General features: G+C 46.4%; 1 protein-coding gene across 1 annotated transcript; it reads left to right on the top strand.

Moving 5' to 3' along the window:
- Positions 1-8,996: 8,996 nt before the first annotated feature.
- On the top strand, positions 8,997-9,881 carry LOC138190852 (uncharacterized). Its single transcript, XM_069135380.1, has 2 exons — positions 8,997-9,255; positions 9,661-9,881. The coding sequence occupies exons 1-2, from the start codon at positions 8,997-8,999 to the stop codon at positions 9,879-9,881; spliced, it is 480 nt and encodes a 159-aa protein (XP_068991481.1).
- The last annotated feature ends 6,138 nt before the right edge of the window (positions 9,882-16,019 follow it).

The following is a 16,019-nucleotide window of genomic DNA, read 5'->3' as shown; positions in this document are numbered from 1 at the left end:
GTTTTTCCTCTTCCTCGACGACAGGTATCGAGGTATCGGGACGTCGGAAGGTGGTTAGAGATGTTTTCCTTCAGCTGTGCGGTATCGTTAGTGAGAGGGGCGGGGGGGGGGGGGGGGGGGTCGTACTGCTCATGTGTTGCGATATTGAGGTGTGCGGCAATAGTACGTCACCGGTCCTTCGGACTTGCAACCGACTGTAACTCACTCCTTGCTTTACTGGTACTCCCCGTTGTAGCTATTTCGTCAGTGCTGCATCCCGGCCCTCGCTCATTGAAGCCCTCATGCCGGAACGATCTGGCGGTGCTGGCCCTCAACCCGGATCCCCACACTAGATCCACCAGATCCACGTGGTCAGCATACCATTAGCCTATTCCACGCCGCAGTCCTTCGATAGGACGGTTCGTGAAGAGAAAACCGTCCTCTATTGGATAGTCAACGACTTAGTCGATGTTAGGGTCGGTTCAGCTCCAGGCTGATAAGTACCGTCGACGGGAGGCTTTGTTGTGTTTTTGACGCACAGCCCTGTACGCCGCCTGACGATGCATCCGAGCGGTAGAAGCATTCATTCGTGGTTCGGCTCCTGGCCGATAAGTCTTAAATAGTCGGAGGTACTGTTTGTGCATCACGCACGACCCTGTTCGACAACTAGATAGGCATCCATCGGGAGTGGTGTCAGCGGTATTCGTTCGTCTGTAGTCGGTGGTGGTCGATGTTGAGCTGGTACGTGACCCCTGTCAGGCAGTGTGCTGGTATCTTGACGCGAAGGTCTCGTAGATGGTTCTCGCAGAGCGTTACAAAATTAGAAAATGAAATAAAATTAGCTTAATAAAGAGAATTTCACTGAAAGATAATTAGTTGTTCGTTTTTGGAGTATTGGCCTCAGACGTGCTTTCGTTATTTTTAGCGATATCTGCACCTAGGGGAATGCGATAATTAAACAAAGTGACGGGGTACGAAATATCACGTCACAATATATATATATTTCGAATTACAGTTGCACCTAATTTCAAGAAATATAATTTATTCAAATAAATGTAAAATAAATATATATATATTGTTACAAAGGGTAGAATCACCCGTTTTGCCCCCTCTTTAATGATCTAGTAGTCAGCATAGATAAAAGACGTTTATAAACCTCTTATGTCTTTAAAAAGAATAAGGTTGCTGCGCCAACCAACATTATTGTAAAAACAGTCTTGTTTCAGACTTCAAACGAGAAACACATATAACGCATTAAAAGCATTTTCACGATATTTTATTCACGCTCTTGATTTCTTTGACTTGATAAGTAAACTCGCGGATCCATATTTATTTTCCGTAACGTCAAAGTACGTTACATTGGTGTCAGAAGCGGGATCTTGAGTTTCTTTTCAATTAAGTCGATTCAGTGCGTGAAATAAACTATGAGTAGCAGTCGTTTGACACGCTCTTGTCGTTGGGAAAGTGGCGGAGAAGAACATTCCATCACCGAAAATCCGCGGGTTCCCGAGACAATTTGTGCACCTTCAGTGGACTCTTTACCTCTCCCTACGATGGTCTCAGTCTCACAAATCGACCTACTAAAGATTATAAGCCAACAACAAGAAGCCGCCGAACGATGTCAACGGCAGCTTCTGGATACGGCTAGTCAACAACAACAACAACTTGTCCAGTTGCTTCAAGAGCAACGAGAACAGCGAGAAAGGGAGCTTGCCTCTCAGTTGGAGCAGCGCAGGCTGGATAGAGAAGCTCAAGAGCGTTCCGAGACTAGTCTACATGAACTACTTCGGACGACTGTGGCGGCCCTTCAGTCCGTTCATCAAATGAGTGGCACTGGAGGACCAGCTGTTACACCGCAGGGTTCTAGAGTCGCTACTCCTGTTCCCTCTCCTATTCCCTCACCTGTTCCTGTTCCCGTTGTTCAAGAGATCCGACATCCAGGACGAATCCAGGATGTTCGAGATTCAAGGTCTGTGCCATTTATTAGGGGAGTAGTTGAATCCCCAGTTTGTAGAAACAGAGTTAATAATGAGGTTGATTTTTCCGAGCCTCTGTCTCAGGTTCAGCCTCAATACTCTCATTTGAGTCAATTGAATAATTCGAGACTTCCTGGGGTTACTTCTCAGATTTATGAGAAACCCTTTTGTCCTTTGCAACCGCCAATTTTTGATGGAAAGATTCCATGGGCAGAGTATGAACGTCAATTTAACACTATTGAAAAGCATAATCAGTGGGACTCCGCCATGAGGGCCCACAGCCTTGCCTCTTGTCTTCGGACGCCGGCTCTGAATGTTTTAACGGCATTGTCTAAAGAAGAAATTTCTGATTATGAGAAACTTAGCTCTGCACTAAAGTTGAGATACGGAAATGACCACTTGACGAAACTGTACACGGCTCAATTACAGACTAGGAGACAAGGACGAGACGAAGACCTCGCGTCTCTCAGCCAGGATATAGAACGGCTTTCACGTGTAGCATTGCCAGATCACGAGCCGTCTCGTAATTTATTAGCGACTCAAGCCTTTTTAAATGCAATTAGTGATCCAGAAATTAAAATGGCCGTTGGAACATCGGGCCTCACTTCTCTGAGGGAGGCAACGGCCAAAGCCCTTGAGGTGGAGGCAATGAGGAAACAATATTTTAGGCTGAACAAGCTTCGTCGGATTGAGGTGTCCGAAAACACCTCAGAAAGACGAAGTTTTGAACACTCGGAGGAATCAAAACCTCAAAATTATAGAAATAAAAATAACAATAGTAATTTTAAACCAAGAAATCGAGGTTCTTTTCAAAACCAGCAAAACAAGCGTGTAAATAAGAACGCGGTCATGACGAGTCAAACCGGCTTGACCTGTATATTTTGTAAAAAAATAGGTCACGACGCCAATCATTGTTTTCTAATTAAAAAAATTAGTAGAGAACCGATGCAAGGCTCGAATTCAAACTCTTATAACTGGCGTGAGAAAAATATAGAAATAGGGGAAGCAAATCCTCAATCGAGTTCTTCAACAGGAACTCACCCAAAAAACTAATTTCAGATGATTTGTCAGGGCGAAAATCATCGCAGATTGTTAGAAGTGAAAGCCCTCTTAGAGAACAGTTTTTAATTAGAAGTCTACGACAGTCTGGTCTTTACGCGCGTGGTACTGTTAATGGCGTCGATTGTCTATGGGTAATAGACACGGGCGCGGAAGTAACCGTAGTTCGATCGGATCTCTTTAAATCCGATGACCAGATTGTTCCCTCTTTTTCTCTGCGAACAGCCACTGGAGAGACGACCCCGGTTTTGAGACAGGCTACTGTCCAAATTAACCTTTTTGGGTGTATCGACTCTCCACATAAGGTTTTTATAGCAGATACAGAGGATGAAGGTATTTTGGGAATAGACTTTCTTACAGCTCATAACTGTGTTATCTCGACTAAGAGAAATTCACTAGCTTCAAACAATCGCGAAATAACTCTTTGTACTAATGGAAATGAAATTCATTAGACTCCTCCTAGAATTCGGGAAATAGAACTTTCAGAGGATGATTTGCAACAACATTTTCCTTTACATTTACAGAGCCTTGTTGAGAAATCTTCGATTTCGTTAAATTTAGCTCAGGAAGAATCGTTTAAATCTCTTTTGCCAGAATTTATAGATTCTTTCGCCAAAGATAGTGGTGATAAGGGCCGATGTACTTCTGTCAAGCACAAGATCGACGTCGGAGAGAGTTCACCAATAAAACAAGCTCCTCGAAGACTCGCTCTCAACGCTCGAGAAGAGGTGAAGAAGCTTGTGGTAGACATGCTAAAGAACGATGTTATTGAACCATCGTCTAGTCCCTGGGCCTCACCAATCGTCCTTGTTAACAAAAAGGACGGATCCAAACGATTTTGTATCGATTACAGGAAGCTGAACGATATAACGAAGAAAGATTCTTACCCTCTACCCAGAATCGACGTGACACTCGACCTGATAGCTGGTGCAACTTGGTTCAGCACCATAGATCTTCAGAGTGGATACTGGCAGGTCGAAATGGATCCTCTAGATAAATAAAAAACAGCTTTTGTTACGGGTTTAGGAGGATTATGGCAGTTCAAGGTTATGCCGTTTGGTTTGAGTAATGCCCCGGCTACCTTTGAACGAATGATGGAAGCTGTTCTCCATGGGCTCACTGGCAAAATATGCCTTGTTTATTTAGACGATATAATCGTTTTTGGCAAGAACTTTGAAGAAGAAGTTCAAAATCTCAGACAAGTTTTCGCTAGGCTGAAGCAAGCAGGTCTGAAAATGAGCCCGAAAAAATGCCATCTGTTCCCGAAAGAAGTAGGCTTCCTTGGACATATCGTTTTAGCACAAGGTGTGAAGACCGACCCATCCAAAATAGAGAAGGTTTCTTCTTGGCCGACACCTAAGAATAAAGAACAAATTCAAAGCTTTTTAGGCCTGTGTACGTATTACAGAAGATTTGTAAAAGGTTTCGCTAGTATAGCTAAACCTCTCCATCACTTGACCGGAATCAAGATTCCTTTTGACTGGACCCCGGAATGCGAAGAGGCTTTCAAGAAATTAAAAGAAAATCTTATTTCTTCGCCGATTTTAGCTTATCCAGAGGTCGAAATTCCTTTTATTTTAGATACGGATGCATCTCTTTCAGGAATAGGCGGGGTTCTGTCACAAATTCAGGGAGGTCAAGAGAGAGTGATAAGCTATTTCAGCAGAGTTTTGAGTAAAACCGAGAGGAATTATTGTGTCACTCGTAGAGAGCTTTTAGGTGTTGTTAAGACCGTAGTACATTTTCGCAATCATTTGTACGGCAGAAGATTTTTGATACGTACAGATCATGCTTCTCTAAGGTGGCTACTTTCGTTCAAATCTCCCGAAGGTCAGGTAGCTAGATGGTTAGAAAGGCTCGGTCAGTACGATTTTGATATTCGTCATTGAGCAGGAATTCATCATGGAAACGCCGATGCTCTCTCTCGAAGACCCTGCGAGGAAATGCCAGAGTGTAAACAGTGTGCACGATTAGAGAAAAATCGTGACCCTTCTCTTATAATACGGAAGATTTCTTTCGAAAATAACCAGGAGGAATGGAGAAAATTGCAACAAGAAGACGACACTTTGAATCAAGTGAAGTCTTGGAAAGAAGCAGAAACTCGCCCAGACTGGCAGGATATATCTTTAGCCGAACCAGATTTGAAAATTCATTGGGCTCAATGGGACTCTATCCTTTTAATTGATGGAATTTTATACCGAAAATGAAAATCTGCAGACTCGAAAGAAATCAGGTGGCAACTTTTGGTTCCCAGGTCACGAGTTCCAGAGATTCTTGCTCTTTATCATGATTCTCCTGCAGGCGGACACTTCGCGTCAAATAAAACTCTGGGCAGAATTCGCAACTTCTACTTTTGGCCCCGTTGCCGGATGGACGTCGAAGATTGGTGTCGAAGATGTCGAATCTGCACGGCAAAGAAAGGACCTCGAGCGAAGGGACAAAGCTCTCTTCAAATTTACAACGTGGGAGCTCCATTTGAAAGGATAGCGATGGACATTCTCGGACCTCTCCCGATAACCCATTCTGGAAATAAATATGCTCTGGTTATTGCTGATTATTTTACTAAGTGGCCTGAAGTGGTTCCTCTCGCTGATCAAGAAGCCTCCACTGTAGCACAGGCATTCGTTAAATAGTTTATTTGTAGACACGGAGTTCCTCCAGAACTTCATACTGATCAAGGCCGAAATTTTGAGTCAACCTTAATGAAAGAGGTTACTCAGATTTTAGGGGTTAGAAAAACTCGTACGACTCCTTTGCATCCGCAATCTGACGGCATGATAGAGCGTTTGAATCGGACTTTGCTACAATATTTGTCGTCCTTCGTAGAGCAGAATCAGAGAGACTGGGACTCCTGGGTCCCTTTCTTCCTCTTATCTTAGAGATCCGCGATTCATGAGACGACGAAACAGACGCCAGCCGTCATGCTTACTGGAAGAAATCTTCGACTTCCGTCAGATTTAGAGAAAGGCCCTGTTCCTGTGCAAAGACAGCATCAAACAGATTATGCCTTTTTATTACAACAACGTTTAGAAGAAATTCATCACTTCGCTAGGAATAGAATTTCTATGGCTTCAGATAAATTAAAAACTCGTTATGATATTCGAGCCAGAGATTTAAAATTTAATCCTGGAGATTCTGTCTGGCTCTTTCAACCTCGAAGACAGAAAGGACGATGTCCAAAGCTACAAAGAAATTGGGAAGGCCCTTACTTAGTGGTTAACCGGATAAATGATGTTGTTTATAGAATCCGAAGATCTCCTCATTCGCGTCAGAAAGTGGTTCACTTGGATCGTCTTGCTCCTTTTGAAGAAGATCAACCTGGAATAGTCTCTCCAAGACCAGAAACATCCTTCGAGGTTAGATTTTCAAACGAACACCCATGACGACTGTGATCGATTTGACCTTTTTTACAGTCGGTCATCGATTGGGAAAAGAATTTACCTTTCGGAATTCATTCGAGTAAAACTCGACCGCTTACGATTATTATTGAAGGAAATATCGGATGCGGAAAAACAACTTTCACCAAGAGGTTTTTAGCAGATCGCCAGGTCTGTACACTTTTAGAACCTCTTGAGGAATATCGAGATGTAGCTGGAATTAATCTTTTAGATTTGATGTATCAAGACCCAGATCGTTATTGCTATTATTTTCAGCATTTCGCTCAAATGGTTATGTTAGATAGACATCTGCAGACGACTTCATTACCTGTAAAGGTGATGGAAAGATCGATATTCAGTAGCAATTGTTTTGTAAAAGCTCGCCGAAGGTTAGGTAATTTTCGCGACTTCGAATCTCATTTATTGACGAAAAATTTTGATCTTCTCATTCGCTCGTCTGAGCTCAGAGTAGATTCGATTGTTTATTTGCGAGTTTCCCCAGAAACTTCTTTTGCTCGAGTTAGTTCCCGTTCTCGTGAGGAAGAATCGAATATTTCTTTAGAGCTACTCAGAACTATTCATGAGGTTCATGAAGATTGGCTAGTAAAACAAACCTTTTCTTCTTTATCGGCTCCTGTTTTAGTTATCAATGCAGAAGCTACAGCCGATCAAGTTTTTAAAGATTTTTGTACTTCCTTAACATGCGGATAGTATATAGTCAACTTGTACTTGCTTTATTAAGGGATACACTTAATTAAGTAAAAGACATAAAAAATGATAAAATAGATTCTCTTTATTGAAAAAACATAAAGATTGTGAAAGGTTATGTTTTAAAAAAATTCAGTTTCTTGCAATCGATATTTTGCGTAGCTGGTCTCCATTTTGTAGGTTCGAGGCGTGATGACGCTTAGACGAAATCGGGTTTTGGTCGGCTCGATTTTACTACGTCGAACCTAATGTTGCTTCAAGCGTTGCTCTATAAATAGGAGAGAGTGATTTTAAGATGGGTTTACTCTTTTCATTTGGATCTTTTAAATTAGAATTGAATCATTTCTTTTGATTAATAAATTTTTCAAAGAGCTCACATTTATTATAGCAAGGGTAAAATCACCCGTTTTGCCCCCTCTTTAATGATCTAGTAGTCAGCATAGATAAAAGACGTTTATAAACCTCTTATGTCTTCAAAAAGAATAAGGTTGCTGCGCCAACCAACATTATTGTAAAAACAGTCTTGTTTCAGACTTTAAACGAGAAACACATATTACGCATTAAAAGCATTTTCACGATATTTTATTCACGCTCTTGATTTCTTTGACTTGATAAGTAAACTCGCGGATCCATATTTATTTTCCGTAACGTCAAAGTACGTTACAATATATATATATATATATATATATATATATATATGTATATGAATGTATTGTTGGAGGCAGCATCTGTTTAAAGAAATAAAAATACTTATTATTGATTATGTCTACTGGGATGATCCGAATGAAATTGTAGATTGTCTCCGACTGCTTATGGCGTCACAGGCTGCAGGCAATACCAGTCATTCCAACGAAATAGTCTCCATTATCGTGAAGTTGCGCGAGACTGAAATCGTTTATTAGCGGCGGATGAACGTAGAATCATCATTTGTTTGGTGGCCGTCCAGTGATGAGTATAGATATATTTGGACGACACTCGGAGCGTGGTGGGGGTAAAAAATTTATTCGGGGACCTCCGGGTGTTGGATTCAAAACCACCGCCGATAACCACTATGATATAGACAGCAAACGATTGTGTAATATCGTCGATCCTCAGATGGAAAACGATGCCGTTGCAATGAGAGTACTTAACCAAAGTGTACGGCGAGCGAATGATGTGCTCCAGAACGATATCGAGGGGGGAATTCGTATCATTGAGGTGAAGATTGCAAATAATGCCGAAGAAATTCGCGAGGTTATAGGATCCATGCTTAAAAGTATCAAAAGTTTAAGGAGCGATTTGAATTTGTTGCGGAAAACCGTTGCAGGCATGGCATGGTCGATAATTAAACGAACTGAAAAAGTCCCAACTATTCCAACAAAATAGTCGCCATCGTTGAAGAGTTGCGCGAGGCTGGAATCGTTTATTAGCGGCGTGTAAACATAGAATCATCGTTTGTTCAGTGATCGTCCAGTGATGAGTATAGACATATTTGGACGACACTCGAAGCGTGGTGGGGGTAAAAAATTTATTCGTGGGCCTCCGGGTGTTGGATTTAACCACCGCCGACAACCACTACGATATAGACAGCAAACGATTGTGTTATATCGCCGATCCTCAGATGGAAAACGATGCCGATTCCTTAAAAGTTCTCAATACTGCTTTACAGTCTATGGCTCTGGATATTGTGGATACTTTTCAATCCAATTTAGCGAGTTTCGCGCATAATCACAACGAGGAGTTGAAACAGCTGCGCATAAATAACAAAATCATAGAAAATGAGTTGAGTCGCCTCAAACATATTGGGGAGCAAGCAACAGCGACGCTGGGGGCAGGCCAGCAGGGAATTAGTATCGATTAAGGAACCAGAGTGGTTGGACGGCGATTCGAAAAATTGAAAGGTGAAGAGCGGGGAACAATGAAGGCTGTAATAGCTGCCGAACTTCACAGACAGGCTCGACGCAACTATCCGCGCCGATTCGTAGATGTACGCGGACTGGATGAGACCTGGCAAGCTGATCTCGTCGATATGACCGCATACAGCTCGCATAACAAGGGATACAAATACCTACTAACGATCATCGATATATTTTCCAAGTACGCGTGGGCTGTGCCGATAAAGTCCAAGAGTGGAAAAGATGTTACTGCTGCCATGAAATCTGTACTGACCCAGAGCCGTATACCTACACATTTACACGTTGATCGAGGCAAAGAATTTTACAACAGCGAATTCAAAGCCCTCGTGAAGCAGCACAATATCAACATGTATTCGACATTTAGCAACTTAAAGGCGTTGATATGCGAACGTTTTAATCGAACATTGAAAAATAAAATGTGGAAGCGGTTCACTGTCCAAGGATCGTGCGAGTGGATTAATATTTTGGCTGATTTAATGAAGTCCTACAACAACACCAGACATCGCACGATTCGAATGAAACCGGTGGATGTTAGCACGGAGAATAAAAAACAGCTGTATCGTAGCGTGTACAAGCCTCGGCAAATCAAACGAAGTGATCGGGCGCGTAAATTCAGTGTGGGCGATCGAGTTCGAATCAGCAAGTACAAGAATGTATTCGAAAAAGGTTATTCGCCCAATTGGACGACTGAAATATTCACCGTGAGTGAGGTGAAAGATACGAATCCACCGACGTACAAACTTACCGATTATCAAGATCATCCCATCGAGGGGGGCTTCTACGAGGAGGAGCTCGGCAAAATAAAATACCCCGACGCACAGTGGTCCGAAAGCCCGAATTCTTGGCCAAAACTAATAACTCAAATATTTCTCAGTGAAAATTGCTAGTATTACTATACCTATAGTTTTTTGGCCTGCTGGTTTCGAAAATGAATGCAAAAATGCGAAATTCAAAATGGCGGCCCCAAAATGGCGGATGTTTTTCGCGAAAAATGATACCAATTCGCTGAAATTCATACTAGTAATGTTTTTGGGGTCGCTGATTCCGAAAAAAAAAACAAAAATTCAAAATTCAAAATGGCGGCCCCAAAATGGCGGATGTTTTTCGCGAAAAATGATACCAATTCGCTGAAATTCATACTAGTAATGTTTTTGGGGTCGCTGATTCCGAAAAAAAAACAAAAATGCAAAATTCAAAATGGCGGCCCCGAAATGGCGGATGTTTTCGCGAAAAATGATACCAATTCGCTGAAATTCATACTAGTAATGTTTTTGGGGTCGCTGATTCCGAAAAAAAAAACAAAAATGCAAAATTAGAAATGACGGCCCTAAAATGGCGGATGTTTTTCGCGAAAAATGATACCAATTCGCTGAAATTCATACTAGTAATGTTTTTGGGGTCGCTGATTCCGAAAACGAATGCAAAAATGCGAAATTAAAAATGGTGGACCGAAAATGGCGGGAATATTCCGTGAAAAATGATACAACTTTGTTAAAAGTGATATTTTGTAAATTAATTTCTTCAATTCTTACACATTTTTTTCGATGCGAAAAAAATGTGGTGCTTTATTGAGCAGTTTAACGCCCAAATTTTTGATAAGGTCATCGAGATTTTCGTCCCATTCCTCATGCACGGCATCAATCAGTTGCTGTCGTGTCCACTGCACAACCTCCATCTTGGATCCTATCATTGAAAATGCAAATATTTTACTTACTTTTGATAATTTATAAATTAGAATTATTCACTTTCGTGATAATATTCAGTAGTGCGAGTCCAATGAAATTCAAATTGGACACTATGTACATTACATCAGATACATTTGTAACAGTCCTCAGGTATATGTAAACAAAAGAAAAAGTCTGCATCGCCGCGCTACACTAACCCCACGAGGCGGGACACGAGGCTCCGACCGAGTCGACAAAACACTGCTTCAAAGAATGCTTATTTTTGACCAATGGAGCAAAAACGAGCAGGCGATGCCAACGGTTTCACATTCTCTATACTTTTTCACACTAGGAATCGTTGAGATTTCCGCAGGATCTCCGGGGATCATAACTAATTCTCTACAGATAGTAATGCAATTCAATGAAATAGATTATTTTGCAGCACTCGTATTGCATCATTAATATCATCGCCATAAATTCCGAAACTTGGTTCTTTCACAAAATTTATGTAATTCACTTACCTTGAGGAATAATATCCATTTTGGTTGACTCGATTTTGATGCAAATTGAAAAAACTATAGCCTTTTTTATCCCGCTTGAAAGCGTGCACACACCACAGTCCCGCGCGAGTCTTGACAAAGGTCACTTTCGAGGGTTTACCACAGGCCATAGAATGAATATAAACATCTGTCCTTTTGGATTTCAAAGCTCTAATGCTATCTATTGACAAATATGTGAAGCTTTACCTCGGATGATAACTTTCGGTTTTGGGGGTTTTGGCCAGGAATTCGGGCTTTCGGACCACTGTGCGACGGCTATCTTGTGGAGAAAGTATTATGCAAACGGGGGAATCGGGTCTATGTGAAGTGGTTGGGTTTTGATAGTTCGCACAATAGCTGGATAAATAAAACAGACATGTAACATAATTTGTATGTATTTTCCGAATTACAATAAAAGATTTGAATATGCAAATATTTCCACACTTATCTCCTTTGCATGCACATGTGCTATACTCGATACCATGAAAATAATAATAATAATAATAATAATAATAATAATAATTACCGCAGGTGGCGGAGGGGTTAAATCCCTCGTTCGGGACGTGACGACCCCGCGTACATCGAGTAAGTCAAGGGGGACTGAAGTTGGCACAGGCCCAATGGATGGCCCCCGAGGCGGCCTCAGGAGGCGGATTGGGCGTAAAAACCTGGTCCGCTCGGGAAGTGACGACCCCGGGGTTTTCTAGTAAGTCGGAGGGGACGGAAGTCGGCACAAGCCCGACGGAAGGCCCCCGAGGCGACCTCAGGGGCCGTGCTATGTTCCGGCGCGGTACGGGGAGTCGCGCCCCCGAGAGACCCGTAGCACGTAGGAACTTTATGGAGATGCACAAGAATAACAACGACATACCTCAGGTGGTAGCCCCAGCACAGGGGAAATCCACCCTGAGTTCCGATCGGGTGAAAGCCCCGGTGGCTCATGGCAGCGGCATGGATTCTGAGGGCCGCAAATTGTGCAAAGACCAGGTGACAAAGACGGCAACAAAGACAGCGGACACGAAAACTGGAACAGCGGACAGGACGACACTGGGACTCCAGCGACGAGACAGGACGGACAGCGTGTCGAGCACGGGCAGCGGAGCGAGTTGCGCTTCCGCTGTATCCACGATCGGCACAAAGACACGAATCACGGACGATATGGACCTGACGGACGTATTGTTACTGATTCACAGTACGGCGACAAGGATGGCCGAGGCAGCGGCCATCCAAAAAAACATGAGTATGTCCGTTAAACTGGGCATCAAGACTATTCTCGAGGCTGCCGATGTTGCGCTTAACAGGCGCGCTAAAGCAGCCCCGGAGGACCACAAGACGGACAACGAGACGACGGAGACGGACGTTGAGACTGAACAACGGACACAAAACACTCCGCGGACGAAACGGAAACGGGAGGCGACTGGAACCACTCCGGAAACCTCTCAGAAGAGGGCAACGGTTGCGGAACCGGTCGCTGACTGGCAGACAGTGACAAGGACAAGAAAGGAAAAGAAGAAACGGAAGACGCGGACGGAAGGGACGAACGCGACGACGGACACGACGGCCGGGGCTGAGGGGCGCAGAGCGGCTCCTAAACACTGGGGGACGGCGGTGCTCGTCAAACCCGGGAACGACACGACGTACTCCGACATTGTGAGGAAGATACGGACCACGGTCGACCCTGCGAAGAGTCACGTTAAAGTGACGACTCTCAGGAAGACGAAGAATGGTCTGTGTCTTCTGAAGATAAAGACAGACGCCAACGGACGAGACGACTTCCGACGCGTCCTGCAGGACGCGGTCGGCGACGCAGGTAACGTCAGGACCGGGACCTCCAGGGTTCAACTGGAGATCATGGATTTGGACTGTGTCACGACCAGAAACGACGTAATACAGGCACTGCGACGGGAGACGGGACGAGACGTGGACTTTGGAGTCCATATCTTCGGTCCGAACCGGGCCGAGCAGTTTATGGCCGTATGCGACCTAGAGTCGCAGGAAGCCAGAGCGCTGCTCGGCCGGGGACGGATCGGGATTGGATGGGTAGCTTGCCGCGTCCGACCACGACTGACGGTGACGAAATGCCATAAGTGCCTGGGATACGGGCACACGAAGACGAAATGTACAAATACAGACCGGACGAAGTGTTGCAGGAAATGTGGCGAGACAGGACATTACGCCACGGACTGTAAGAACAGACCGGCCTGCCCACTGTGCGCCGAGGCGGGACACGGCGATGCGGCGCATCTCGCGGGCTCCGGGAGATGCGCGGTGTACCGGGTTGCGCTGGAGGAGTGCAAGAAGCAGGCCGGAAGACGGACAGGATAGTTCAGGGCAACCTGAACCGCAGTAGGACAGCAGACATGCTACTACCACAGATAGCAGACGAACAAGACGCCGACATTCTGATCCTGTGCGAGCCGTACAGGGTGCGACAAACGCAGGATTGGATTACGAACGAGACCAAGACAGCGGCTATCTGGGTGAGGGGCGCTGCCCGAGCCCGGATAACCGCTCGTGGCGTCGGGGACGACTACGTCTGGGCTAGGGTGGGCGCTGTCACTTACGTCAGCGTCTACCTGACCCCAAACTGAGCTGCGGCGGAGTTCCGGGCGAAGGTTGCGCTCCTCGAGGACGGACTCAGGGACCTGCCCGGGGACCTCGTGGTCGCGGGGGACCTCAACGCGAGGGCGGTCGAGTGGGGCATGACGGCAACGAACAGACGCGGACGGCTGCTGCTGGAGATGGCCGCAAGGCTGGACCTAGTGGTGGCAAATACAGGAGACGTACCAACGTACAGACGGCCGGGATTTGGAGACTCCATCCCGGACGTAACGATGACGACGGACAGAATTCTGCCACGGATAGGGCGGTGGCGGGTGCTCGAGGGCTATACGGCCAGCGATCATCAGTACATCGCCTTCGAAGTGGCAGGAGAGACAAGGACGACACGGACGAGGACACGGCACCCCCCGCGGTGGAACGTAGACAAACTCGACGTACTGAAGTTCTCGGCGGAGCTGGCGGCAGCGCCGGCCCCAACTACCGACGTCCCCCCAGAGCTGACTGGCCGGCAAAGGGCGGAAAGACTAGCGGACGAGACGGCCAAACTGACGACGCGGCTGTGCGACAGCACAATGCCAAAACGACGGTACGGACGTAACAGACCACCACAATACTGGTGGACGGACGAGATAGCCGAGCTGCGGAAGAGTTGCCTGGCAAAACGACGACGGGTTACGAGGGCTGGAGGGAGACCCGAAAGGGAAACCCTTCAGGCCGAGTACAAGACTGAACGGAAACGACTGACGTACGCCATCAGAGACAGCAAGACGCGATGCTGGAAGAAGCTCTGCGAGGAGGTGGACCGCGACCCCTGGGGTGCCGGTTACAAGATTGTGACCGGTAGGCTGGGGGCCCGGATCCCGCCAGAACTCAAGGATGCTGAAACCGCACGACGGATCGTCGACGGACTGTTCCCGACGCACCCGACGCGTACGGACGCGACAGACGATGACGAGACGGCGGCGCCCCCCGTCTTCACCGCCGAGGAGCTCGTCGGAGCGACCAAAGCAATGAAGAGGGGTAAGGCGCCAGGACCGGACGGGGTACCGGCGGAGGTTCTTCGGCTGATGGCGAGCCTGAGGCCGGAGATACTCCTCGACCTCTACAACACGTGCCTTACGACAGGGACATTCAGCGACCGGTGGAAGGTGGCGAGGCTGGTCCTTATCCCAAAGGGTAAGGGTGACCCCAGCACGCCGTCGGCCTACCGGCCGCTGAGCTTACTGGACACGACAGGGAAACTGTACGAACAGCTTCTGCGACCACGACTTACGGACGCGATACGGGACGGCGGAGGCCTCTCTGACCAGCAGTTCGGCTTCCGGAGGGGTCGATCAACAATTGGAGCGATCCAAGAGGTGGTTGACTCCTTCCGGTCGACAGACAGACATTGCCACGCTGTGCGACCCGTCGCGCTGCTGGTGACACTGGACGTTAAGAACGCCTTCAACTCGGCCAGGTGGGTGGATATCCTAGGGTCGCTGAGAGGCGACTTCGGGGTCCCGCCTTACTTGCTCCGAGTTGTTGGAGACTACTTTCGGAACAGACGACTGACGTACGAAACGACCGAAGGACAAGTGACGCGACAGATTACCGCGGGGGTCGCTCAAGGTTCCATACTAGGACCCGACTTTTGGAACGGGATATACGACAGCCTGCTCAGACTGGAGCTCCCACTCGGCGTTCGTCTGGTCGCTTACGCTGACGACGTGGCGGCAGTGATAGTCGAACGAACTCCAGATCTGGCACAATACGCACTGAACCAGACAATGAGACGAGTCGGACGGTGGATGACTGACCACGGACTGCAACTCGCGACGGAAAAGACAGAACTGGTGCTTCTCACCAGGAGACGAATACCGACGACATTACGCATGACGGTCGGGACGGACGAGATCGAGACCAGAGGGAAAGTCAAGTACCTGGGGGTGACCCTGGATACGAAGATGACCTTCTGGCCTCACATACGACGAACGGCTCAGAAGGCGGCTGAAAGGATAGCATCCCTAAGCCGCCTGATGGCAAACACGAACGGACCGAGACCAGGGAAACGGAGACTTCTGATGTCGACGGTAAACTCGATCCTCCTCTACGGTGCGGAGATCTGAGCAGACTCCCTGAAGACTAAGAAATACTGTCACGCAATGACGACGGTACAGAGACGAAGTGCGTTGAGGATCGCCTGTTCCTATCGGACGGTCTCAGCACAGGCCGTTCTGGTGGTGGCAGGCGTGATTCCCATAGACCTTCTCGCGTTCGAGCG

This window comes from Neodiprion pinetum, chromosome 4, assembly GCF_021155775.2.
Source record: "Neodiprion pinetum isolate iyNeoPine1 chromosome 4, iyNeoPine1.2, whole genome shotgun sequence".
In the NCBI taxonomy this organism is placed as follows: domain Eukaryota; kingdom Metazoa; phylum Arthropoda; class Insecta; order Hymenoptera; family Diprionidae; genus Neodiprion; species Neodiprion pinetum.
The sequence above is the reverse complement of the archived record's forward strand: the minus strand, read 5'-3'. Positions and strand labels throughout refer to the sequence as shown.